This window comes from Danio rerio, chromosome 19 (genome assembly GCF_049306965.1).
Source record: "Danio rerio strain Tuebingen ecotype United States chromosome 19, GRCz12tu, whole genome shotgun sequence".
NCBI lineage: Eukaryota > Metazoa > Chordata > Actinopteri > Cypriniformes > Danionidae > Danio > Danio rerio.
This window is the reverse complement of record NC_133194.1, coordinates 51,587,501-51,613,036: the sequence shown is the minus strand read 5'-3', so window position 1 is coordinate 51,613,036 and position 25,536 is coordinate 51,587,501. Positions and strand designations below refer to the sequence as shown.

At 51.1% G+C, this 25,536-nt stretch overlaps 3 protein-coding genes and 1 non-coding gene across 9 annotated transcripts in view; 1 reads left to right on the top strand and 3 right to left on the bottom strand.

Moving 5' to 3' along the window:
- Positions 1-56: 56 nt before the first annotated feature.
- On the bottom strand, positions 57-13,319 carry kpnb1 (karyopherin (importin) beta 1). The gene is made up of 22 exons (NM_001037702.3): positions 13,128-13,319; positions 12,441-12,499; positions 12,042-12,224; positions 8,370-8,570; positions 8,139-8,291; positions 7,946-8,005; positions 7,770-7,859; positions 7,588-7,698; positions 7,287-7,388; positions 6,985-7,209; positions 6,610-6,801; positions 6,371-6,501; positions 5,552-5,699; positions 4,973-5,044; positions 4,760-4,904; positions 4,507-4,589; positions 4,116-4,223; positions 3,212-3,355; positions 2,837-2,942; positions 2,643-2,757; positions 2,375-2,536; positions 57-1,069 (listed from the first exon to the last, which is right to left on the bottom strand). Coding segments are annotated over exons 1-22 (2,631 nt in total). The 5' UTR covers positions 13,168-13,319; the 3' UTR covers positions 57-1,068.
- LOC137488582 (small nucleolar RNA SNORA79) lies at positions 4,336-4,477 on the bottom strand. The gene has a single exon (XR_011007659.1). It is a non-coding gene; the product is annotated as a small nucleolar RNA SNORA79 (small nucleolar RNA).
- A 692-nt stretch (positions 13,320-14,011) lies between the features above and the next one.
- On the bottom strand, positions 14,012-18,999 carry si:ch1073-205c8.3. The gene is made up of 6 exons (XM_001920635.10): positions 18,787-18,999; positions 17,022-17,116; positions 16,878-16,916; positions 16,589-16,692; positions 15,705-15,768; positions 14,012-14,831 (listed from the first exon to the last, which is right to left on the bottom strand). Exons 1-6 carry the CDS (start codon positions 18,899-18,901, stop codon positions 14,691-14,693), a joined length of 558 nt encoding a protein of 185 aa, XP_001920670.3. The 5' UTR covers positions 18,902-18,999; the 3' UTR covers positions 14,012-14,690.
- Positions 19,000-19,344: 345 nt separating this feature from the next.
- zgc:158376 overlaps positions 19,345-25,536 on the top strand; it is a 14,432-nt gene continuing 8,240 nt past the window's right edge. For 2 of the 6 annotated variants that reach the window (XM_073930431.1, XM_073930429.1), the window contains exons 1-9: positions 19,345-19,768; positions 21,493-21,678; positions 22,221-22,364; positions 22,502-22,588; positions 22,839-23,021; positions 23,335-23,367; positions 23,532-24,652; positions 24,918-25,081; positions 25,175-25,339. In XM_073930431.1, coding sequence (XP_073786532.1) covers positions 21,508-21,678; positions 22,221-22,364; positions 22,502-22,588; positions 22,839-23,021; positions 23,335-23,367; positions 23,532-24,652; positions 24,918-25,081; positions 25,175-25,339 — 2,068 coding nt within the window. In that variant the 5' untranslated portion in view covers positions 19,345-19,768; positions 21,493-21,507. The remainder of the gene's footprint in view (positions 19,769-21,492; positions 21,679-22,220; positions 22,365-22,501; positions 22,589-22,838; positions 23,022-23,334; positions 23,368-23,531; positions 24,653-24,917; positions 25,082-25,174; positions 25,340-25,536) is intronic. The other 4 variants (XM_073930432.1, NM_001100147.1, XM_073930434.1 and 1 more) reach the window with 4 other exon arrangements.

The window sequence follows — 25,536 nt, the reverse complement described above, 5'->3', positions numbered from 1 at the left end:
GTGCTGCTCATTTATGTGCCATTATTGAAGACACAACACACACACACACACAGCAGAAAGATTTAATTTAACTTTATTTTCATATCAATGGAAAAATATAACCTCATACAAATGTCTGATTCTGTCCGTCGTCGTCTTCTTAAAAGCTCGGTGAATGACTCCAATTAAGTGCCGCAAGAGGAAAACAAAACAAAAAATTACAACCAAAAGCACATGGATGCTGCTCGGCTCGCCGCCGCTGACGTGTGTATTATTAATTCGCATCTTCTACGAGTAACACATTAAGCTCAAGTCCATCTGCACCGCTGGGTTTGGCACTCAGTTTCCTGCAAAACAAATAAAGGAGAATAAAGTCGCGTGTGGAGGTGTCTAATATCCCGTCGCTCCGCCGGAGCCTGCGCCTGTAGTGGCAATAGTCTTCCCTAGGCAGGGCAGGTGAAGCTCCGATCCGCACATCCATACTAACACACACCGGTAAGAGAACCATTACTCAATCAGCACTATTATTAAAGAAACACAGAGGAGGAGGAGGAGGAGGAGGAGGCCAGTAATGTAGCGCAGCCGTGACGAGAGGCCGGACGCCTCCACTGCCGCTCGCCGAGGGAACGCAAGAGCAGCTCACTCAATCGCAAACAAGATATTGATCACCTTTATTTATTATTGGTTGAAATATTGAGAGACGACGCGGAAACAGCGCCGCCCTCGCTCACTCACACACACACACTCCAGTCACGCCATCATGGCTCCAGCAGCAGGTTCCCGCGGCCGCCGTCTGCTAATCAGTGTGTGACGGTCAGTCCTGCAGCTGATCGGGCCGGGGGGAGGATCGGGTCAGGATGGAGAACGCGGGCAGGTGGAGAAGGTGGAGGTGTGTGCCGCTGTTCCTCTGCTGGAGCTGGACTGAAGGTGTGTGTCAATCTCTCGCTCTTACACTCGCTCTCACACTCGCACACACACTCATCAGCGCACAAGCACTTCTGTCCACAGCTCTAAAAGACAGAAGAACCGCAGGGCTTTCATTTCCATTTGTCCTGGTAGAAGAAGAAGAAGAAACTCCACAGCCGGAGATCTGCGCACACAGGAGAACAACACGTCACACACACACAGGAGAACAACACGTCACACACACGCTGAGAGGAACACACACACACACACACAGGAGAACAACACGTCACACACACACACACACACACACACACACACACACACACACACACACACACACACACACACACACAGGAGAACAACACGTCACACACACGCTGAGAGGAACACACACACACACACACAGGAGAACAACACGTCACACACACACACACACACACACACACACACACACACACACACACACACACAGGAGAACAACACGTCACACACACGCTGAGGAACACACACACACACACACAGGAGAACAACACGTCACACACACACACACACACAGGAGAACAACACGTCACACACACACACACACACACACACACACACACACACACACACAGGAGAACAACACGTCACACACACACGCTGAGAGGAACACACACACACACACAGGAGAACAACACGTCACACACACGCTGACTGAGGGCCAGAGGAACACACACACACACACAGGAGAACAACACGTCACACACACACACAGGAGAACAACACGTCACACACACGCTGAGTGAGGGGCAGAGGAACACACACACACACACACACACACACACACACACACACACACAGAGGAGAACAACACGTCACACACATGCTGAGTGGGGGGCAGAGGAACACACACACACACACACACACACACACACACACACACACACACAGAACAACACGTCACACACACACGCTGACTGAGGGCCAGAGGAACACACACACACAGGAGAACAACACGTCACACACACACACAGGAGAACAACACGTCACACACACGCTGAGTGAGGGGCAGAGGAACACACACACACACACACACACACACAGAGGAGAACAACACGTCACACACACGCTGAGTGAGGGGCAGAGGAACACACACACACACACACACACACACACACAGAGGAGAACAACACGTCACACACATGCTGAGTGGGGGGCAGAGGAACACACACACACACACACACACACACACACACACACACACACACACACACAGGAGAACAACATGTCACACACTCGCAGAGTGAGGGCCAGAGAAACACACACACACACACACACACACACACAGGAGAACAACACGTCACACACTCGCAGAGTGAGGGCCAGAGAAACACACACTCTCTGTGCTCCTCAGACTGGAGTGAACAGCTTTAACACACACACACACACACACACACACACACACACACACACACACACAGGCAGGTTTGTGGGGTCAGAGGTCACGCACCAGGCTTGGCTCTTCAGCTTGCGCAGCTCCTTGGCGGCCCACGTGGCCAGAGTCTTGGTTTTGCTGGTTTTGGATCTCCGGCCTTCAGTCAGCAGGTCATTGATCTGAGGACGCACCTCCACCAGCTTCATCACATCCTTCCCGAAGGTGGTGCACAGGTCCCTGACACACACACACACACACAGGGGTCAGACTACTGCACAATGTCTGTCTGTACGAGTGTGTGTGTGTGTGTGTGTGTGTGTGTGTGTGTGTGTATGTGCCTCACCCGATGAGCCCTACAGCATTAGCCACGACTCCGTCAGATCGGTCCTCGTCCTCTGCGATGTGGTGAATGAAGGACAAGATGAACTCCACACGCGGCTGAACCAGCATCACATCGGCTGCGCAGGAGAACACACACATTACGCACACGCCATGCAATGCTGAAGTGTGTGTGTGTGTGTGTGTGTGTTCACTTACGGTGCACATTCTCCTGGTCCCCCTTCAGGCCCTGGATGATGCCGGTGTAGGCCTCCAGACAGCCCTCACGCAGCTCGTTCAGGTAATCCACCATATCATAGTCCGTCTGCAGACACACACACACACACACACACACACACACACACACACAGCTCAGCTCGTGTAACAGACAGACAGTGTGTGTGCTGTCAGCGGTCAGGTCTGGAGATCTTCTCATTGAACTGTTTAAGATCAGTGATAGCCCAGAGCAGCGCTGAACGTCTGCTCTACACGACTGAAGGACATCACAGCACCACAGATGATAATAGACAGAAGTTCAACAACAATCGTCAAACACTGAGCGCCGTGTGTGTGTGTGTGTGTTCATCTGCTCACCTTGTCCACCTGTGCCTGCGAGGCCTGCTGCAGAGTGTCCAGCACAATGTCCAGGTACTTCTTGAATTCTCCTCCAATGGCGAGAGCGATGTCTCCAAACACAGACAGAATCTGGGGCTTGACGGAGCGGTGCACATTCTCATTCTGCGCGCACACACACACACACACACGATTACATGCTGAACTAGTGTAAGCGCAGCTTTAGCACTGAGACAGTGGAGAACAGATCATGTGTGTGGTGTATTAGTGCACATCTGAACACGACCCAGAGCTCATCATGGCCGTTCCCCACACTAGCTCACTACCCTGCTGACCTCATGGCCATCTTGTCAAATAAAACAGGCTCTCAGCTGAAGGCCCCTCAGTGTAGGGCAAATCCTTTCAGAGCCCCAAACCAAAAATAAATCGAGAGCAAAACTCCTCAGATGAAGAGCTCCAGCAGCTGCACGACTGACGCTCTGGGCGAATGAGACGTCAGCGCTTCCGTCAGCTGATACCATCATCATCATCATCATCATCACGCAGTGTTCACTGTGCCGGCTCGCGCTCTACTCATAGTTAGTGTACTATTCATACACTTCTGCATTCAGCTGAGAAGAGTCTGCCGAAGCTTGATCAGTGCTAACAGCCCCAGTTTGACCAGCGCTGCTTCACTATATAACCCCTAACGCCAGGAGATGTGAGGATGCAGGAGTTTTAAAGAGAAGAGCAGGTAATGGAGTAACCGTCAGCCCTATTCAACACGCCAACAGAACTGGACTTTTATTAGTACAAAACAAAGACAGAAACGAAAGACTAGCGCTGTTTCTGCATTAGAGAAGAGGAAGTGTCGGCAGTGGAGCATGTAGAGCTGGTGTAGTCCAGCAGTGTGCTGCAGTCACGGCCTGAGCGGAGCTGTACTTACACCCAGATTCTCCAGCAGCAGCTGCATGATTTCATCACAGTAAGGCAGAATATTGGCCATCAGAGCCCGACACAGATCACACACCAGTCCCACCGCAGCCAGGCAGACCTGCAGCACACACACACACACACACACACACACACACACACACACACACACACACACACAGTTCAACACTTCTGCTTTATGGTTTATGTCCAGGTATTTTCAGCAGGTTTACAGCTGTAGAGTCCCGCAAAGTCCAGCGTGGCCACAGGAGACCGTCGGTCGGCACACACCGGGTGAAACAGACTCAGATTTCTCTATGATGATCTAAAATCCTGAGCCGCATGATCTCTGAGCGGCAGGAGGAACGATCATCAACACTCACGCCGCAATGCCCCAGCTTTACCTGATATTCTGCATAATTCTTCAGTCCGATAATCAGGAAAGGCTTGAAGGCGTCCATGTACTTCAGGAAGTCACTGCCCAAAACTGGAGGAGAACAAACAGAAGACCTGGCTTAATCAGAGAACCAAGCAGACAGCGGCGGACACCGACTGACACACCACAGCTCTGATCACATGACAATAACGACAGATGTGATGGAGTTTGAGTGTCTATGATGATGATGATGGTGTGTGTGTGTGTGTGTTGCTCCTCACCCTCCACCAGTGTGCTGACGGCCATCAGTGCGTCCTCCTGCACGCCTCCGGAGCCGGCGGTGCTCTGAAACATGCGCAGCAGCGACGCCATCACCACATCCGAGATCTGCAGCGCATCCTGATGCTGCACCTTCCTCAGCACGTTCTGCAGGAGTACAAACAGCTCAGAACACACACTCATACATACACACACTTACTCACACACACACTGACCTGTAGCGTGGCGCACAGCAGAGACTGGAGGTCATTGAACTGGATTCGGTCTGATGTGCTCTGGATGTGAGACTGCACAAAACACACAGTTATTACAACCAGAACACACACACACACACACACACACACACACACACACACACACACACACAGCTCCTCTACATGGGCATGTATTTCTGAAGCGAGTGTGTATGATGCTGAACACACGATCAACTGTGTGTGTGTGTGTGTGTGTGTTCTGCTGAACAGTATCAGCACAGATCAGCCAGGCCTATAATGCTCATTTACAGGGACAAATGAAAGTTCAGGTGTTTGGGGGAACAGACTGACTGACGTGATCCTGTGTCGCATCGCTGATCAGTGTTATGCTACAGGCTCAATCTTTAGCCAAACCTGTTCAGGAGGCAACATTACTGAACTGAACATTACTAAAGGCTTGAATCATACAGTCCAGTCCTGCAGATCATACAGCTCAGTGAGAGACAGATCTAGAGCAATACACATCATCATCATCATCATCATCATCATCATCAGTGCTGGTCAACTCATCTCCACACAGACACAGAAGCGGATCTTCACCTCCATTTGCAGGACCTGCTGCAGCCGCTCCATGATGACCAGCGTGGTCTTCTGCACCGCCGGGTAACAATCCTTCGCGCTGTTCTTCACGATCTCCATCAGAGCCTCGTACGCCGCGCTGCGCAGGTTATTCTGGTGCCCGTCCGGCCTATCAGAGAGAAAACAGCCTGACTTAACACTGCTCAGAGGAAACACTGACACACACACACACACACACTTCATGCTCTTACGCCTGAAGAGCACTGATAACACTGTGTTAAAGAGCCCATATTATGGGTTTTCCTCCATGTAGTGTGTATCACAGCTCTAAGTGAAGTGAAGTATCCAGCCAAGGCTTAAATCTGTAAGTGTTCAGTGTTTAAAACCGTTGATTCAGCTATAAAAGAGTCGACTCAGTGCTTCAAACGAGTCGTCTTGATAACGAGTCATTAGGTTTGGCCATGACGTTACAATGAACCCAAGTTATTCAAGATTTAAAATCTGCGGCCCCGCCCTCTAACACAGAAACACACACACACACATGCGCGCACGCACGCACACCGGTGATTAAAGTTGTTGCCTCGAGGGGTTTGGGAACAAATGAGTGACTGGACGATTCATCTGGGAGTCGCTGGGATAATCAGGTAAAAATAAATGCAGGTTATAAGATAATGAAAGTGTTTTTTGACCTTGCTTGCATATTAGACTGTTGTTGGAGACCCTTACAACCAAAATATGACCCTATTACATGTATAATATGGGCTCTTTAATGATGTACATGTACACTTCAAACCATACATGAGCTGGCATTACCCAGTGTACAGTAGGGGTCAGCTTTACCTGTCGGTGGTCTCCAGCAGCTTCTGCACGATCAGCTCGAAGGAGGAGGACAAGCAGTAAGTGCTCGGCTCCTCCTGATCATCCGCCACATCTGTGGCCTCATACGCCGCCTCAGCCAGACTGGAGAAAGCCTGAGAACAGCAGCGGAGAACACAGCATTACACACACACACACACACACACATCAGACATAAACCATGTTGCTGCTGTCACGTTAGCTGTGGTCAGAGAGTCTATTACCCAGCAGACGTTGGAGGCGACGCGTGGTTCGGCCCCCAGCCCCTCGATCAGGCACTGCAGCAGCGGGCTCAGATACACCTCATTGATGGCGGCTTCAGGCAGCAGATCACAGATGCGGCCCAGAGTCCAGGCCGTCGTGTCCCGCACCACCACACTGGGGTCTTTCATCAGCTCGATCAGCGTGGGCATCGCCTGACACACACACACACACACACACACACACACACACAAACACACACACACAAACACACACACGTGAGCCTCTCACACATACACATATACACACACGAGCCTCTCTCTCTCTCTCTCTTACACACACACACACACGCATGCGCACACACACACGCACACACACCAGCTCTGCGTGAGCTGTACCTGGATGACGAGTGGTTTGAGCTGGTTGAGTTCAGGACCCTCCAGGATAGAGCCGAAGGCCATGACGGAGGCGTCGCGGTAGCGCCAGTCGGGGTGTTTGATGTGCTCCTTGATGAAGGGCAGCACGTGCGGCACCACATCATCCTCACAGCAGGTGGCCAGCAGCATCAGACACACTCCTGCGGCCTTACACGGGTTCCAGTCGTCATCGTCATCGTTTTCATCCTGCAGGAGAGCACAGAGATGATGATGATGATGACGACAGGGCAAAGAACAACACGCCGAGCTGCACCTGACTCTACCTGTTTAGTGAGCGTCTGCGTCAGGATGGGCACCAGGTACTGCAGGGCTCCTTTAGCGTAAAACTTGCTGGTGTGCTCCGGCGGTCGGCCCTGCTCTGAGGCCTGCAGACAAAACACAGCACAAACCCTGAGTGGCAGCGCCCCCTACAGGAGAGACACTACAGCAGCGGCGCCCCCTACAGGAGAGACTCACTACAGCAGCAGCGGCGCCCCCTACAGGAGAGACACTACAGCAGCAGCGGCGCCCCCTACAGGAGAGACTCACTACAGCAGTGGCGCCCCCTACAGGAGGCAGACTCACCTCCGTGGCCTCAATGGCCAGATCCATCTCCTCATCACACACGTTGGACCAGAACTCGATTCCCTGCAGGGCCACCTCATCGATGTCGCTCTTCATGGCCTCTATCGTGATCTGAAGACAAAACATCCACCATCAGCAGATTTCCCACACTCCCCTTCCCCTTAAAGTGTCTGTAGACTTACGGCGAACAGTGCAGGACCCATGTAGGTCTCCATGTACTGGTAATACAGGGACATGATCTTCACCAGGTTCTGTAACGCAGCTACTCTCACCTACAGAAACAGCAGGCATGTAAGACCCCTCAGCATTACGGACATGCGCATGTGTGTGTGTGTCAGTCTGATAGAGCGATACACACCCTGGTGTCTGGACACTGCGTGGCTTCACACACCACCTGCATGATGAAGTGTCTCTCCGTCTGCAGAGAGAAAGTGTGTGTGAGAGTTAGAGCACATGTACAGCGCTGTCCTGCAGACTCTCGCAGCTGTAAACACCGTGAGTGAGTGAGTGAGTGAGTGAGTGAGTGAGTGAGTGAGTGAGTGAGTGAGTACCTCCTTGTCGAAGTTGGCTTTGGTGAACTCCAGCGAGTTGAGCAGCGCGTTGGTGGCGGCCAGCTTGACGTTGTTGCTGGGCTCCTCTTTCCTCATGCCCTGGATGATGGCGGTCAGGATCTGGTTGGCGCTGTCCTGCAGGTGCTCTGGGTCCTGGTGAACAGGTGAGAGTCAGAGCAGCAGCAGGTGTGTGTGTGTGTGTGTTTAAAAGACAGATAAATAAGCACTCACTATGTCCTGGCAGATGTAGCCGATGGCCTCCAGCGTGGACTCCTTCATGTGTTCGGTGCTGCTGGGGTCCGTCACGTTGGCCACCAGCTGTGGGATCAGCTCCGGCCACTGGTTTACTGGGATCTCTGCGCAGGCGATGCCCGCCACACACTGAGATGCGGAGCTGGGCCGGTACGTCTCTGTGCCCAGCGTCTGCAGCACCTGCACACAGACAACAGCTGAGAGAACATACAAACACACACACACACACACACACACACCCCTTCGAACAGAGCGTCTCCAGGACCACATGCAAAACCAAAAGGTAAGAGTTTCCCAGAATGCACCAGCCACAAATGAAGATTTGTCGTCACTATTGCAAACTCTTACAACACACACAAGCATGTTTTATTATAACCATACTGGTGTTCCTGTTTTACAGTCATGCTTTAAAAAAAAAAAAACACAGAAATAAAAACTGCTAAATTTGGCGATCTACAATCCATAATCACAACTCCTGTACAGCAGTCCCGCAACACTGACACTCCAATATTCCGTCACAACAGTCTAGTGTTAGGGTTCCTAACAGGATATACGTCATCAATGATTTCCTGCAGATAAACACCACACTAGGCTGGAAATGAAGCTTTATTGTAGTGGCAGCGTCTGAAAATGCTGAGCAGCGTTACTACACGTCTTATATGAACAGATCGAGTTATATATTAAGCCTCTAACCCTAACTAACAAATCAACAAACTCTGCCTGCGCTCAGCGGCCTGCACACACTGCTGCACGTGACGGAGATGAACTGAGGTAACAATAATCACAGTGCTGTTCTCACCGGTGCCGTCTCATACTGCACAGATGATGATGATGACAGAAATTATTATTGGCATCCATCATCTTAACAGCAGAAACGGTCTCTAATGAGCTGCAGTATCAGCTTGATCTCGGTCAGCGCATGCTCTTCAGCGATGGTGAGCGCGGGGTCAGTCGCTGACAGCATCGTGATGATTAAATAAGGTTTGAACATCTCCTGCTTCATGTGTAGATTCAGCGGCAAACACTGCTACCTGAAAACTCCGTCCCAGCGGCTTTACAGCGAACGCTTCAGTCCTTTTCATAGCGGATCTCGAACACTGGAAGTCTTTTAGCCACTCTTGGGAAAGTGTAGATGCTGGATCGACGTTCTCCACATGATCACTGATCAGACGAGCCGTTATCTGTCCCTTTAGCTGCTGTCTAAAACTCAATCTGTCAGTGCTGTGTTCATTCTCCATTATCCAGACCTCTGTAGCTCCGTCATCTGAACTGAGTGATTGACAGCTGATATTAACCAATCCATTGGTGTTCTGTTGTAGCGCTGTGGGCCAATAAGAAGAGCTTGAAGGCGGGGCAGGCATTGCGGGTTTGTTTACTGCAGCAAGTGGACATGACGACTGCTATACACACTGCTGAGCTGGGAAATGTGTGAAGGCCTCCTAAATCTACACGTGTGCTGAACATTGTGCTGTGAAAACCGGTCGCACGACAACAATATATGCACTCGCACAAATGCTCCAATATATACTGCGGCCACATAGACACAATTCCGGCTCATATGAGAGCAAAACGGTCACAATTTCCAGCCCTGCAAAGAACACAACTGCAGTAACTACAGCAGTCGCCATCGTCTGATCTCATATGAAGCTGGAGATGGTGATGACGGAGGAGGACGTGTGCAGGTGCTGTGCTCAGGGGTACATTTGAAGCCCTTCCCCTTCACACTTGCTTTCAAAGGTCAAGAGGAAGGGGTGAAAACAGAACTGGACCTTAAAGGGTCACGAAACACCAGAGCACATGTGTTGAGCTGTTGACAGTGGTATATGTGTCCCACACTGCTAAAAACACTATTAGGACACCTATATTTCACTAAAAAGTGTAAATTGGTTGTTTTAGCGTTATTTTAAGCAAATTCGTACTTCCGGTTTGAAACGAATTTTTGAAGCTGCGTCACGGTCATGAGATAATAGCGTGTATTCCAGCGTGCAGACTGGACGTCTGTGCCAGAGTGTGTCTTATTACGTCTTACAGTGTGCTGCATTAATGCATGAGTAAGGCTTGGTTCAAACCAATCAGCGCGCTCTATTGTGCAACTTCATTAATATTCATTACTGTCACCATGTTTACACGACAGAGACGCCACGTTGTGTTGGCAAAACAAGCGTGAAGTGTTGCTTTAATAGTTTGCTGCAGTGAAGTTTTGTTTTCATTTTCTCTCTGTGAGAGCGCAGCTGGACTCACGTGTGGATTAACAGTGTACGCGACGCTCGACAACAATAACTTACGTGTCTAAGGAGGATTATTGTTTACCTGAGAGCTGTTCTCATCTGCAAACGCTGAGATCCGGATTGTAGTCTCCTCTAAATAAAGACGCGGCTCTAGTTGCTGGTGATTGTCCTGTCTCTACAGGTTTGGTAAGTGAGCGACCAGCGCTCTTTGTTTATATCTAACAAACTATTGCACCGAGTGTAAACACGTTAGCACCACAACCAAACTTTACCCTCGTGTTGGATTTTGTGACCGCATTTAGTGACCGGAATAACACACGCGGCTTTCTGACACTACCTGCCGAGTGCATTTAAGTTTCCGGGAAATGCTGAGTTTTTTTTCTCTCATTCGCCGTGCGGGATCAAACATTACATGAAAAATACACGCTTAGAGCAGTTCCTCGAATCACATATCTCGTTTGTCGCGAGGGACATGAATGAATTCCCTGAATGAAAGAGCCAAACTGCAGTTAAAGTCCAGCATTTAATCATTTGGCAAATAATTCGACTACAGATGTGCATGTAGGTTAAACACCATCACTTTCTACTGTGTGTGTTTTGACTCTGAAACTCGCGCGTGCCCAAATAGACACTCCCACACCCTCCCACTTTAGTTCCTCCGACACTCCCCCCTAAACAGAGCTGGACACGCCCACTTTTCTGACTTTTTCCAGAGTAGAGGTGTGAAAACACCCTGCTGAAACGAGGGGGTCTCATGGCCCTTTAATAATGCAGGTGTTTCAGTCGGGCCTTAAACAGCACAGCTGAGCCCAGAGCTCAATTTACCCGCTCTACCACAGAGCTCCATTAAACCTCCACAGGCCTGTCTGCACAGCAGAAGAACAGCAGTGGCGGTGCACACACACACGCGCACACACACACACACACACACACACGATGCCTCCATCATGAACACGGCTGTCTGCAGGTGTAGTGTTCAGGTGCTGCGGTTTCCTGAATATTAAACTATAATCATCTGCAGTGATGTTCAGGAGAAACTGAGCGAAGTTTTTCACCACAGCTGATCATCACTGAACTCCTGCTGCTGTAAAGGCTGATCTCAGAACAGCAGAGTGACCGCCATGAGGACTTCAAGATGAATACTCAAGTTCCCCATGCTGACGCTCACATCAACATCACACACACACACACTCCAGCATGCTCCGTCAGTGATCAGGGGAAGCTGAGCGCTGCACTACTGTAAGTGAAAGTACTAAACTCCTGCAGATCCACATTCTACAGCTGGTCCAGCCCGTTTGAGCAAATACCGCCATCATTTAGGAGTGTGTGTCTGATCTCTGTGAACACACACTTTACCTTCCTGCATCCTGAAGATCTCTCTCTCTCTCTCTTACACACACACACACACACACAGCATCCTTACGTAGTTCTTGATCTCCCTGCGTGCGCTGGTGTCGATAGCCAGCCATCTCTGCTGGTACTGACTCTTCACTTCCGGGTCTTTAGAGGTCAAAGAGTTCTTGACCTGCAGGCCGGCGGCGACGCGAGCCACCTGTGTGTTCCCCGGGTTCGCCAACACCTTGGACAACTCCACCAGGAAGGTCGGCTGAGAAGCAGAACACAGAGTTACACACACACACACCTGTAGGAGAACCAGTGGTCTGCTGGAGCTGATCTCAGCACAGTACTGAGATCCACACACACAACAGAGTCCTGGTCCAGAAACAATTTACACACTATCAATTCAACACAGTAGTACAGTGTGTGTGTGTCTGTGAGACAGTTGATGTGTGTGTGTGTGTGTGTGTGTGTGCTTCATCACCAGGTTCTCGATGGCCGCCTGCTCCAGAAACTTCTGTGCCGCCTCCAGCTCATTCCGATCTGAAAATCAATCACAATCATCAGTCAATTCCCTGATCGATCGCTTGTGAAACTCTCCCGCCAAACGCGGAGCTGCGCGTCAGAACCGGGAAACTCCGCATCGCGCTCGGCCACAGCGCTTTACCGGGCTCCGAGCGGGAGGAGAGTCGGTGTAAACTAGACACGGCCGTACACGCGCGAACTTTCAGAGGCAGCGGCACAGGATGACTGAGTGCTAGCCATGCTAACACCTAGCCACTTCCTGACTAGCATGCTAACTGCTAACAACTTTACCAACAGAAGCGCGGGCGGGACAAACCCCACGGCGGCGCGACATGTGCGCGACCATGAAGTAGAGCCGTGTGTCGGTGTGTGAACTCTGATCATTAACACTCGTTACCGCGCAGAGACCGGACACACCGAGCAGGCCGGTAACCCGCTCCTGCTCTGGCGAGCCGAGGGTCCGGCTGCTGTTCGCCACTCGACGGGTGGAGATTAACGCGTCGCGTTCGCGGTTCAGCGACCGGGCCTGCGCTGCGTTAGCCGCCCGCTAACCGTCGCTCACACCCGGGGAAGCGGCTCAGCCCCGGTCATCACGCGGGAGAAACGGCATCCGTGCGCGGGAGAGGCGCGTGTGAGGATTGCTTACCTGGAGACACGGTCTTCTCGAGGATCGTGATCAGCTCCATCCTGTCGGGTCCGCGGGGGCAGAACGAGTGCAGTCGGTCGGTAAAGTCGGTCGGTCCACGCCTAATGCTGAAGCGCCGAGCCGTTCTCGCGGTTACCGCTTCTGCTCATCAGCCGCTGTCGCGAGGAAAAGGCCGCGCGGAACTCCCGCCCGCGGAACGATATCACGCGCTGACGTCACAGGTCCCGCCCACGCGCAGCATCATGACGCTCTGCTGCCTACTGAGGGAGCGTCTCGATAGTGTGGAGAACTGCGTTCATTACAAGAGCCCGTCAGACCGAGTGTGGGTCAGAAAGAGCAGATGATGAAGACACGGAGCGCACTGTTATCAGGGGTAGCGTGTGGTGTGATTCCCACGGCACACTGATTACTAGAGGAACAGCACCTTCAGGCGCAAAGTCATCATTACTCAGCACTTTGATGAAGTGAACTGCAGATGTGCACTATTATGACACACACTGAGGGCTCGTTATAGCTGTCCCAATCCCTCTGCAGAACACTACACACACAGGGAACAGGAAGCAGGTCTTCAGTGTACTTCAGCATAGTGTACTGCAGCCGTGATCATGAGCCCTTCAGCCTGAGGAACACTGATCACACACGAGCGGAGGAGAGTTCTAGAGCAGCTTCCTGTGCAGAAGCACACACACACACACACACACACACACACACACAACAGCGCTCCTGCTCAGTGTGCTCAGTTTATTATTGCTGTAGAAGAGGCAGTGTGTGAGATGGTGTGTGTGTGTCTGTGAGAAAGCGTGTGTGAGGTTGTGTTTGTGTGTGTGTATGAGACAGTTTGTGTGTGTGTGTGAGGCTGTAGTTGACACTCCTCCATCACTGTAGGCATTCAAGTCAATATTTTATTTAACATAATTCATATTGCAGTCATCGTGAACAACTGGGATTTAATATACACAACAGAATTGTAACATTACGCAACCCTCGCTAACCCGCCCCGTCCTGCAGACCCGCCCCCCCGCTCTCCAACAGCCAATCAGCACACATATCCCAGCGGCCGCCTGTGCACCGCCGGCGATCAATGCAGCGGCCATCAATTTATAAATGTGATCAGGAATTGGTCAAATGCAGCGCTAAACACAACCGATACTGAGAGAATCTGGCAGACAGAGACATGAGGACGACTGAACACGGCTGATGTGTGCGGCGCGGGGCAGCGGCCGTCTCAAGCCCAAACCAATCAGTCCTCAAGCTGGGTGATGGAATAGAGAAGTGTGTGTGAGTGTGTGTGTGTGTGTGTGTGTGTGTGTGTGTGTGTCTGCCCCGCGCACGCTCATGTTGAGTGGAGGATGAGTTAGCATGTGAATCTCAGCAAAAAATAAACAGTGGGTACCAGCATAGTGGCGAAATACGACTGAATTCTCTGAGCAACAACCACTGACCAGCCTGTGAACGCTCGCCACCGTCCCGCACACCCGAGAGCGGTCAGTGTGTCGGTCAGTACATCTCAGCGCATGTAAACGATAAATGCATTCTCGGACGTGAGGGCCGGCGGGCGCGGGACTATTTCAGGCAGCGCTCGAAGTAGGTGGCGCCCACGTATCCGCCCCGCAGCGACCGCTGGACGTTCTGCTCGAAGAGTCGCCGGTTCGTCTGCAGAACCTCTGCTGCCTCTTTATTCAGCGGGTCTTCAGGATTGGGCTCCTGCGGGAACAGAAGCACACACACACACTTCACCAATACAGCTGGCACATCATAATACCGATCAATAACACACACACACACACACACACACACACACACACACACACACACACACACACACACACACACACTGCCCTTACACCCTATACAACAACAACTGCAAAATGTCTAAGAGGACAGGGCAGGGTTAAAGGAGAGCTGTTCCGCCCCTTTATATGAGCTGTAAACGCATGTCTGCTGTCTGTAGTGTGTGTGTGTGTGTGTGTGTGTGTGTGTTTGAGCTGAATATCCCACAGGTAATGTTCTCCAGTTCTCTGAAACTGACCCTTTCAGGCTTTGATCCTAATTTGGTGACTGTCGCTTTAAATGTAAATGATATTGTAATCTTTTCAGAAGAGGGCGGAGCTACAGATGTCAGCATAGTGACAGATGTAAAACAGCAGTGTGTGTGTGCTGCAGTGTGAGTGTGTGTTGATGCTTCTGTCAGTCTATGTGGCTCCTGTTTCTGTTCATCTAGAACTCCACATCTATAATCCTCTTAGTCTATGCTGACATCATCTTCAGCAGCTCAAACACTCTACTGGCTAATGGACAGACGGCTGCTTCTCACTCAGGGCTGCTGGATATGCTAACGAGATGGAGAGATGGGCACTAGTGGGCGGGGCTTTCCCCATCTGATGACGTGTACAAAGAGAGAATGTCAATCACAGTGTTTCTGCATCAAGTCTGATTATAATAAACACAGTTCACTCATGATGAGCATTAGAGGCTGCTGGAGATACACACACACACACACACAATAGATCCTCTTTAATTAAGCTAGGACTAGTGATAGTCATTATGAACTGAGCCAGAACACTGATCAACACTTACGAGGAACAGGTACTGTAGTCCGTATATGATGGAGTTAATGGTCAGCACCGGTTTCCAGTCTTCTCTGAAATACAGTAAAGTTGTGTGTGAACTGCAGAGTTACACCATCGCAACTCATTTACTAATAAAGCTCTTCAGCAGCAGTGTTGTGTCGTTCTGCTGCAGGGTACTCTCCTCACGCTGGACAGCTTCCTCCTGTGGTTTATATTAGACTAATCACTCACTGCTCTTCAGTGATTTACTGAAAAATCCAGAACACCGATTCAAATATCTGTCAAATAATCCAAATATCCTTTATATTACAGAAGAAGAGCGTGTGTTTACAGTGTGTACATGATGAAGCGGGCTGATCATTAATAAACCAAGTCATCAGGTGGGAGAACACCATCCAGTCCCTCATGCGGAGCAGCATTCAACACATTTCACAGTGTGATCTTTTACATCACTCGAGCTCTGCAGGGTCTGTTTAAGATAGTCTGAGTGTTTTATATGTTGTTACAGACACACAGAATCATCCTGCAACTGTTCTGCAGCATATGACGTGTCCCAAACACTGTTTTAACCGTCCATAATGGGCAAAAATGTTGATTTCACTCTCTGATAGTCAAAACATGTTCAAAATATTCCTATATTAAATATGCATTACAGACAGGCAGGAAACAGTGTTTATGTACATTCAGTCCACATATATGAACATCACTTTCCTCTAAAAGTACATCTTATCAGAAGATGATCCTCACGTTTTATTCTAATCAGCTTCCAATAAGCCCAAATAGCAAAGAGAAATGAGAGATGCATGTAGAAACAGCCTGAGCATTAAGAGATGAATGTGTTCAGCTGGAAGAAGATGGAGATGAGCAACAGTGTAAAGCTGCACACCATACCTCAGTATATTTAGACAGACGTTTCCCTCCAGGTCAATGTTGGGGTGATAAACCATCGTTTCACACTTGACTTTGGGGGGGTCGTGCGGATAACCCTGCCCTACCTAAAGGAGAAACACGTCAGAAAAACCTTCCCACAACGGCAGAGATCAGCGCACGGAAGTTTCACAACATCACTCACATACAGATCAGAACACTACAGAAACAAGCAGAACAGTGTGAGTGCAGCGGCGACAGCACACTGGAGAGAGCTGGACACGGACGCGCCGCTCGCCCCTCTGCTGCTCACCTTAAAACTGAAGACGAACTTCCCTCCTTTATAGAAACCCTGAGGAAAGAAGACGAGCAGCGGTCAGTACAGCGCTTCCCCAGATCAGCACACACACACACACACACACACACACACACACTCCTCAGCACACAGAACACACACCTCGTCTGGAGAGATGATGAGCTTAAAGTTCAGCAGGTCGTCCTGGTCTGGAAAGACGATCTCGCAGGTCTTCGGGAGGTTCAGCTCATTGATGTCTGACAAAGAGAAACAGCAGCATTAGCTTTTCTCTAACACACACACACACTTGTTTTTGTGAAAAGCGGGGACATTACATAGGTTTCCATTAATTTTATACTGTTCAAACCGTATACAGTATTGCCCTAACCCGAGCCATCACAGGAGCCGGTGTGCAGCTTTACTCTCTCCCTCACTCAGTGGGATTTAGAAGCTTTTGGAGAAATGAGGACGTCACCAATGTCCACAGATTTCACCTTTTTGTAATACCCGTGTTACACCTGTCATATACAGATTTGTGTCCTGATATGTCACAAAAACACACGTGCACACCTCTCTGCTCCACCACGGCTGCTTCATCTCCTGCTGTTCTTCATCAGTGTGGGCCAGTACAGTCATTATTGATGAGCAGAAGCACACAGAGGAGGTGCTGATCTCCACACTCCTCCATCAGCCGTCTGTGTTGATCAGGGCTTGTCATCATGTGTTTATGTGTTGTGGCCATGTCAGCCGCAGCGTAGATTAACAAGTCATACAACAACACATGAACTACAGCATCATACAGGCAGTGCCATCACCCAGAGCTCAGCGTCCCATGATCCTCGTCTGCGCAGGCTGATTCTGATTGGCTGTCGGTGGTTTGTACAGAAGCAGTGGGGCTGTTCCTCTGCATCTTCAGCTTCTGTTCACGCTCATCTAAATATTAAAGCCGCGTCATTGTTGTTACAGCGGTCGTGATTGGGTCTTAAAACAAGACTCAAAGTGTGTAAGAGTGTTAAAGGGTCCCGCAGGAGAGCTCTGCTCATGTACACACCGCTCACCTCTCAAAGCAGCACATCTGAACAACACTGCAAACTTTCAGGTCCAGAGTAGGAAAAACCAACACCGGAAGTCAAAGCCAGATTCCTCCAGCATTCTTCACACTATCTTCTTTTGTGTTTATTAGAAGTAACTCACAGGTGTGGAGCAAATAAAGCGTGAGTGATGGAGAACAGCCGAAAACACACTGTGCTTTATTAACTTAACTGAGGACACTTCCCTGGAACAGTTAAAACAGTGTGTGTGTGTGTGTGTGTGTGTGTGTGTGTGTGTGTGTGTGTGTGTGTGTGTGTGTGTGTGTGTGTGTGTTTAAAGCCGTTTCTCCTCATCAGTATCGGCTGTGTTTCCTCAGCCGAGTTGGTGTTTCTGCTGAATGGGGACCAGACTCTGCTCAGCTGTATGAACACACACACACACTCACTCCAGTTTGACTGTTACTGTGTGTGTGATATCGTGTGGATGGTTTGTGGAGCACAGCAGATCTTTGCTGAAGGTCTCCTCTGGTTATGAACAGCTCCAGCTCTCCTCCTCCTCCGGGTCTGTAGGCCTCAGTGTTTTGACTGAGACTTAAACTTTACCTCTCCGCGGGCAGAAACGCAGAGTTGTCCGCGCAGCTCGACGGTTGATCGGTGTTCTCCTCCTGCTCGGACTGTGAATGTCTAAACTGTCTGTTTTGTCTTGTTTTATGGGCCAGAATCTCCGAGGAGCGCCGGATGTTGTTAGCGCGCGGCTAATGCTAACGCTATCGCTGTTTCTCCTCAGCGACCCGGTCGGCGGCCCCGCGGCTGTGCGAGCTCCGGTACCGGCCCGGTGTGTTTGCGTGCGTGTATATGTGTGTGCGCGAGAGCAAGAGTGTGTGTGTGTCTCTCACCCTTCTGTATCCGCAGCTGGGCCGCGCTCGCCTTCTTCCCGCCGCCCCCCGCGCGCGGCCCGCCGGCTGACTCCTCGTCCTTCTTCTGCTGCTTCAGCGAGAAAAGCTTGATCATCTTCGGCCTCTGCAGAGCAAACAGCGCGGTGTGTTCGGGAGCTGCGCTCTGAGGGAGAGAGAGTGTGTGTGTGTGTGTGTGTGAGTGTGTTTCACAGCAGCTGTAGAGGGAGCCGGTGTGTGTGAGTCAGTCTCTCTCTCTCTCTCTCTCTCTCCCTGTGTGAGTGTGTGTGTTAGCCGCAAATGCTAGCTCTGTTCACACACTGTTCTTTCAGCTGATTTCAGAACACAATTAACTAGACAGAAACCGCAAACTTATACTTTAAAGTTAATAAATCTTCTTATTGTTGATAGTGTTGTTGTTGTCAAGATGAATGTTTTTTTAATAACAGCTATTATATAATTGTGTCAGTTTTATCATAAATCTGCGGTGATACTGAAAGCGGATGTTTTGGGTAGGGCACCGGCGGACCACATTTCCCATAGTGCCGTTCGGCGGTGACCAGAGGACTGGGAGGAGCTTTGCTATTTTTTTACTCTCCATATTTTTTATTTACCATATTTATTTATTTATTTGATTTCGGGGAGCAGAATCGCATGTGATGGCGTCAGCGTCCTGTCAGAGGTTGTGGCCCGTTTCCCGCGTCTGCTGCTGAATGAACGCGGATCCGCCATCAGACGCGCAGCAGCACAATAGCGGAGCGCGAACAAAAGACACGTTTATCCGCCGCTGCGCTCCCGAACACCGGCCTGCGGATCCACACGGCGGGGATTGAGCGGCTGGAGGGCTGAGGGACCGGGATCAGCCTCTCGGTGTCGGTAACGGCTCGGTGAGAGGGCTGAGCAGCAGAAACACGGAAGCTCATTGTGTTCCGCCGCAGAAACAGTCCGATGCTCGGCCAGAGAGTATGCGCCTCCACACGAGCAGGTGAGGGCACTAGATAGGCTGCTTCTCTAACGGCAGTCCTGTGTGCTGCTCAGCTAGTCATCTGTGTGTGTGTGTGTGTGTGTGTGTGTGTGTGTGTGTGTGTGTGTGTGTGTGTGTGTGAGGGAGAGAACTGCTCATTTAAACTAACCCACCCTGGGCCAAATTCTCTTCCCTCAGCTGCTGGTTAGGGTTAGTAGCGCTGCTGGATGGAGCTGCTAACCTGCTAACTAGCGTGTCTGTTTATTTGTGTGTGTGTGTGTGTGTTTCAGACCTGCGATCTGCTGCCGCTGGACTGTGTGAGGGTTGGTTAGCTGGTTAGCGCTTTCTCTCTCTCTCTCTCTCTCTCTCTCTCTCTCTCTCTCTCTCTCTCTCTCTCTCTCTCTCTCTCTGCTGTGTGTGTGTGTGTGTGTGTGTGTTCATCCACTGATGGTAAAGCTGTGCTTGTGATGAACGTGTGTTCTCTGCTCTGCTTCTGTCATTTAGGCCCTTATTTCACCTGTCTGTGTGTGTGTGTGTGACAGCGTAACCCACATACTGTATAAATGCCATGGTAACCACAGTGCCAGTAGTTACCTCAGTCATCCATCACTGTAGTCTTACATCCCCAGTACTGTGACATGAGGAAATCCTCCATGTAGTCAGGTTTGCTGTGGATTAAGGCCGGCACACTCAGAGCACTCGGGTGATGTTTGACAGAAAGTGTATCTGCTGTCGTTGGCAGTGAAAGCACATGCAGAAGTAAACGCTAACTCCTGTGTTTTCTCAAACCCTGATCATCTGTGACCCCGGCAGCGCTACAGGAGAGCTGCGGAGAAAATACTGTGGTTAAACTGGTGCTTGAGCTGGTGTTTCAATCCCCCATGCAGACTCTGTAGTGCACGGATGACTAGCAGTGGAGTGCACATCTGACCAGCTCAAAGAGTGGAGAGCCCAGTGTTTCTCATTCATTTACATCTAGCCTTCAGTCAGCTACACAACAACTGAACACAAAGTAAGCATCATCTAATGCATGTGCAGATATTAGGATCATGCCATGTGTCATCTCTCACACACACACCTGCAGATGCTGGAGTGCTCTGTAAAGAGTGTTTGCTGCAGAATGGTTGAGCAGTAGTTATGATTACACTCGTTCCACAGTTGCAGTGTCCTCATGATGTTTAACAGCAGCATTAAAGCATAACAATGCGGAGAGCCGTCACATGCGCTGTACTGCTATAGCGGAGCGGTAGTACAGTGAGTGCTGCGCAGCATCAGTCTGTGATTATCTGAGTCGTTTGCTTTGTTCTGGAATGAATCAGACAGATGAACAGATTCACTGACTCACTCAATGTCACCTTTCATTTCTAATGTAGAGACCCCATCTGTAATGAATAATAAGACGTGTTCATCACCCCTCAGCTGGAGGAATTAGTTGATTAAATGCAAGCGTTGGATATGGACTGGAGGAAAGTGTTTATAAAGATCAGCTTGGGTATTGTAACTCGCACGACATTAAAATAAATAACCCTAATATCTTTGCATAATATTTAAAGTAACGCTTGCCTTATGATAACTGGTCTCCACTGAACTCAGAAAAAGTCTGCCATACACACTGATCATATAGGCAGTAGTTTGGCAATATTGTGTGTGTGTGTGTGTGTGTGTGTGTGTTTTGAATGCAGAGCAGTGTACTGTGAGAGCGCAGATCTGATCGGTGTGTGTTATGTTATTGTGTGTGTGTTCAGTTGAATGCAGAGGGGATGTCTGGCAGTAAGGCGCTGGGCGGCGCGCGGCGGCGGCGGACTCGTTGCCGGCGCTGTCAGGCGTGTATGCGGACGGAGTGTGGCGAGTGCCATTTCTGCAAAGACATGAAGAAGTTTGGAGGCCCGGGACGCATGAAGCAGTCGTGTCTGCTACGGCAGTGCACTGCAGTGAGTGTTGAACATCTTGAACACCCCCTCCCCCCTGCCCCCCACTCACTCACACAAACACATAAACAAACACACACACACACACACACACACACACACACACACACAATACCAGCATCAGGTTTTTATTCTTCAGTGTTCTTCATCTGACAGCTGTAACTCTGATGCAGACCCGATCAGAGTCCACACACAGGGTTGCCAGATTGAGTCATTAGTTTGCCGCACAAATCCTCTCCTAAACAGAAGACACGATGATGAGGGATGTTTTCTGACACGAACACTAGTGACTATACAAAGTTAAATAATAGTACATCAGTTTTCCCAAATGGTCCACTCGGGGTGTTTCCTGCAGTGTGTCCTCATCAGAAGAGCTGCGCGCTCGCTGCAGTTTAGCTTAATATTAGTGTAACATCACAGCGGCCGACAGAGCGCTACTGCATGAGGAGATCACTGTTAATGCAGGAGACTGACCTGAGATCAGGCCTGCTGGCTGTGGTGTATTCTCTGACTGTGTGTGTGTGTGTGTGTTTGTGCTTCTCCAGCCGGTGCTGCCACACACAGCCGTGTGTTTTGCATGTGGTGAAGCAGGAAAGGAGGATACGGTGGAGTCTGAGGAGGAGAAGTTCAGCCTGTCCCTGATGGAGTGCACCATCTGCAATGAGATCATCCACCCCAGCTGCCTGAAGGTGCGTTACAACCTGCTCCAACCGCACTGAGCACCATACAGAGACCCTGACCGATGCAGACACCCTGCCCAATGCAGAGACCATGATAATGTAGAACCTCTGACCCTGTAGATAACCTGATTTTACTGTCTCCACAGATGGGAAAGTCTGAAGGCATCATCAACGACGAGATCCCGAACTGCTGGGAGTGCCCGAAGTGCCACAAGGAAGGAAAGACCAGTAAGGTGAGGGAGAGATCCAGCGCAGGCTCCACACTGCAGAACACTGCGCTCTTACCGTCAGGATCACAGCGTCAGTGCCATCAGTGCCGAGCAGTACAGTCTCACAGGAAGAGGATTTATAGCAGAACTTTACAGACGTTTATCATCTAAATGTCAATGAATTAATCTAATGTTGGTCTAACTCGATTCATTAATCATCATAATGGCATTACCGTGTGTGTGTGTGTGTGTGTGTGTGTGTCTGCGTGCTCAGGATCAGACAGACGGGCTGGGAAAGCGGCGCATGGATAATGGAGAAGTGAGCCGCTGGAAGCTGACGGATGAGCCTCCGGCCAGTAAGAAGAAGAGTCTCTCTGTGGAGGACGCGCCGCGCTCAGATGGACCCAAACGCAAGAAGGAGAAGGAGCTTCCGCAGGACAGTGGCTCCAAGAAGAAGGTGAGTACATAGAGCTACACCTCTTTACTCAAACCCGTTTCTCTAATGCTACAGATAAACTCTTCAGACAGGCAGTGTACGATCTGCATCTAAACCCTCACAGCAGCTGAAGAGAAGGTGAAGGATTATCTGACATAAATAAATATGGCTGACGGTTCATCATGCTGGCATTTAACCAGTGTGAAATGACATGATAAAATATAGTATTGTAAATATAATATACTATAACGGTGTGTTATTGAGGGTCTGCTGTGTGTAACGTGTGTTTCTGAGGGTCTGCTGTGTGTAACGTGTGTTTCTGTGTCTCCCACAGATTAAAGGTGCCCGTGAGAAACACCTGAAGAAGGTAAGTGTGTAAGTGTGCAGACGCAGCATTGTTCTCTGTGTGCTGCTGTTCCTCACCCTCTCTCTCTCTCTCTCTCTCTCTCTCTCTCTCTCTCTCTCTCTCTCTCTCTCTCTCTCTCTCTCTCTCTCTCTCTCTCTCTCTCTCTCTCTCTCTCTCTCTCTCAGCAGAAAGTGAAACCCAACTCCTCAGACTCCTCTGAGGCAAATGGGCCCAACTCCTCATCGGGCGGCGGGCATGGTTCGGGCACTGCAGCGGCATCGGCCTTGCTATCCGCCAGCCAGGACCAGCGATCGCACCAGCGAGAGAAGCTGGAGCGCTTCAAGAGGATGTGCCAGCTGCTGGAGCGGGTGCGGGACTCCAGCTCCTCCTCCTCGTCCAGCTCAGAGTCGGACTCGGAGTCAGACTCGGACTCTCCGTCGCCCATCGCTGCCTCTGAGCCCTCCTCTCCGGCCTACGGGGGCAGCGCCCGCGAGCGGAACCGGCGACTGGCAGAGCTGGGCTTCAGTGCCAGTGAGGAGTCTGAGGGTGAGAGCGTGGCAGAGGTGGAGGTGGAGGGCGTGGAGGAGCCGCAGCGCCGCAGGGGAGATGGTGCCCGGGTGCGCAGGGCAGCGCTGGAGCCTGAGCCAGAGGAGGAGGAAGAGGGCGTGGGGGACCATAGAGCTGCACCCGCGGCCCCCGCCTCACCGCAGCCAAACACACAGACTCCACCCTTCACACACACACACTCCACGGGCACCGACGGCCTGCCCTCCTCCAAGCGCACTAATGGGCAGGATGCCCGCAACGGCCGCACGCGGGTGGGCAGAGAGCAGCAGGAGAAGGAGAATGCCCACAGCAGTGCTGCGCCCAACCACCGCCACGTGAAGCCTGCCCGCGGCAGCAAGATGCGTGGTGGAGGCCGGCAGGGGCAGAGCGCGGCGTCCGGGAAGAGCAGCAGCGCAGCGGTGAGTTCGGGCACCGCCAATGGTAGCACCGGCTTCACCAACCCGGCACCCCTGGCGGGAGCGTCTCTGGCCTCGCACCGCTCGCAGCAGCCGCGGGTGGTGCCGCCGCGCTCGCAGCTGGTAAAGCGCAGCTCTGTACCTGTGCCCTCGCCCCCACGCCCGCTGCAGATGGAGCGGCATCTGGTGCGCCCACCGCCCGCCTGCCCTGAGCCACACTGCCTCCCGCTGGACAGTGGCGCCACACACGTGCTGCCCAGAGACGTCTGGCTCCGAGTCTTCCAGCACCTCAACCAGCGGCAGCTCTGCGTCTGCATGCGCGTGTGTCGCACCTGGAGCCGATGGTGAGAGTCAGCACACACACTCAAGCACACACCTCTCATACACACTGTGGGTTATCAGCGCAGACAGTCAGCAGGTCTCTGCTGTTGTTCTTCTGGTTCTGGTGGTGGTTGTTGAGCTGTGTCTGAGCTCTCCAGCGCCCCCTAGGCCTCCTATGCTCTACAGTGGCTTTATGAAACTGAAATAATACTCAGTTTTGTGATGTGTTCTACTCTTACATACATAAGAGACGCACGTGTGTGTGTGTGTCTGTGTCTGTGTGTGTAGGTGCTGTGATAAGCGATTATGGACTCGGATCGATCTGAGCCGGCAGCGCTCCATCACTCCTCCAATGCTCAGCAGCATCATCCGCCGGCAGCCTGTCGCCCTCAACCTGGGCTTCACCAACATCTCCAAGAAGCAGCTGATGTGGCTGATCAACCGCCTGCAAGGTGTGTGTGTGTGCGTGCCTGCGTGGGTTCTGAACTCTGTGTGTGTGTGTATTTGTGAAGTCTGAGCTAGTGTGTGTGTGTGTGTGTGTGCAGGTCTGCTGGAGCTGAATCTGTCGGGCTGCTCCTGGTCTTCAGTGTCTGCTCTCTGTCAGTCTGTGTGTCCGTGTCTGCGGCTCCTGGACCTCAGCCGCGTCGAGGACCTCAAAGACTCCCACCTGAAGGAGCTGCTGGCCCCGCCCTCCAATGACACGCGCTCAGGTACGCTGAACACACACACACACACACAAATATGAGGTCAGGGCTGCTTCTATGCTTTAGTTGTAAGTGGAATAAGCAGTGTTGGTGTCGCTCAGTGTGCGGTGCTGAGCGGTGTGTGTGTGGAGCAGAGGCGGTGCTGAGGGGTGTGTGTGTGTGTGTATAGCAGAGGCGGGGTTTCTGTTGAAGTGACAGCAGTG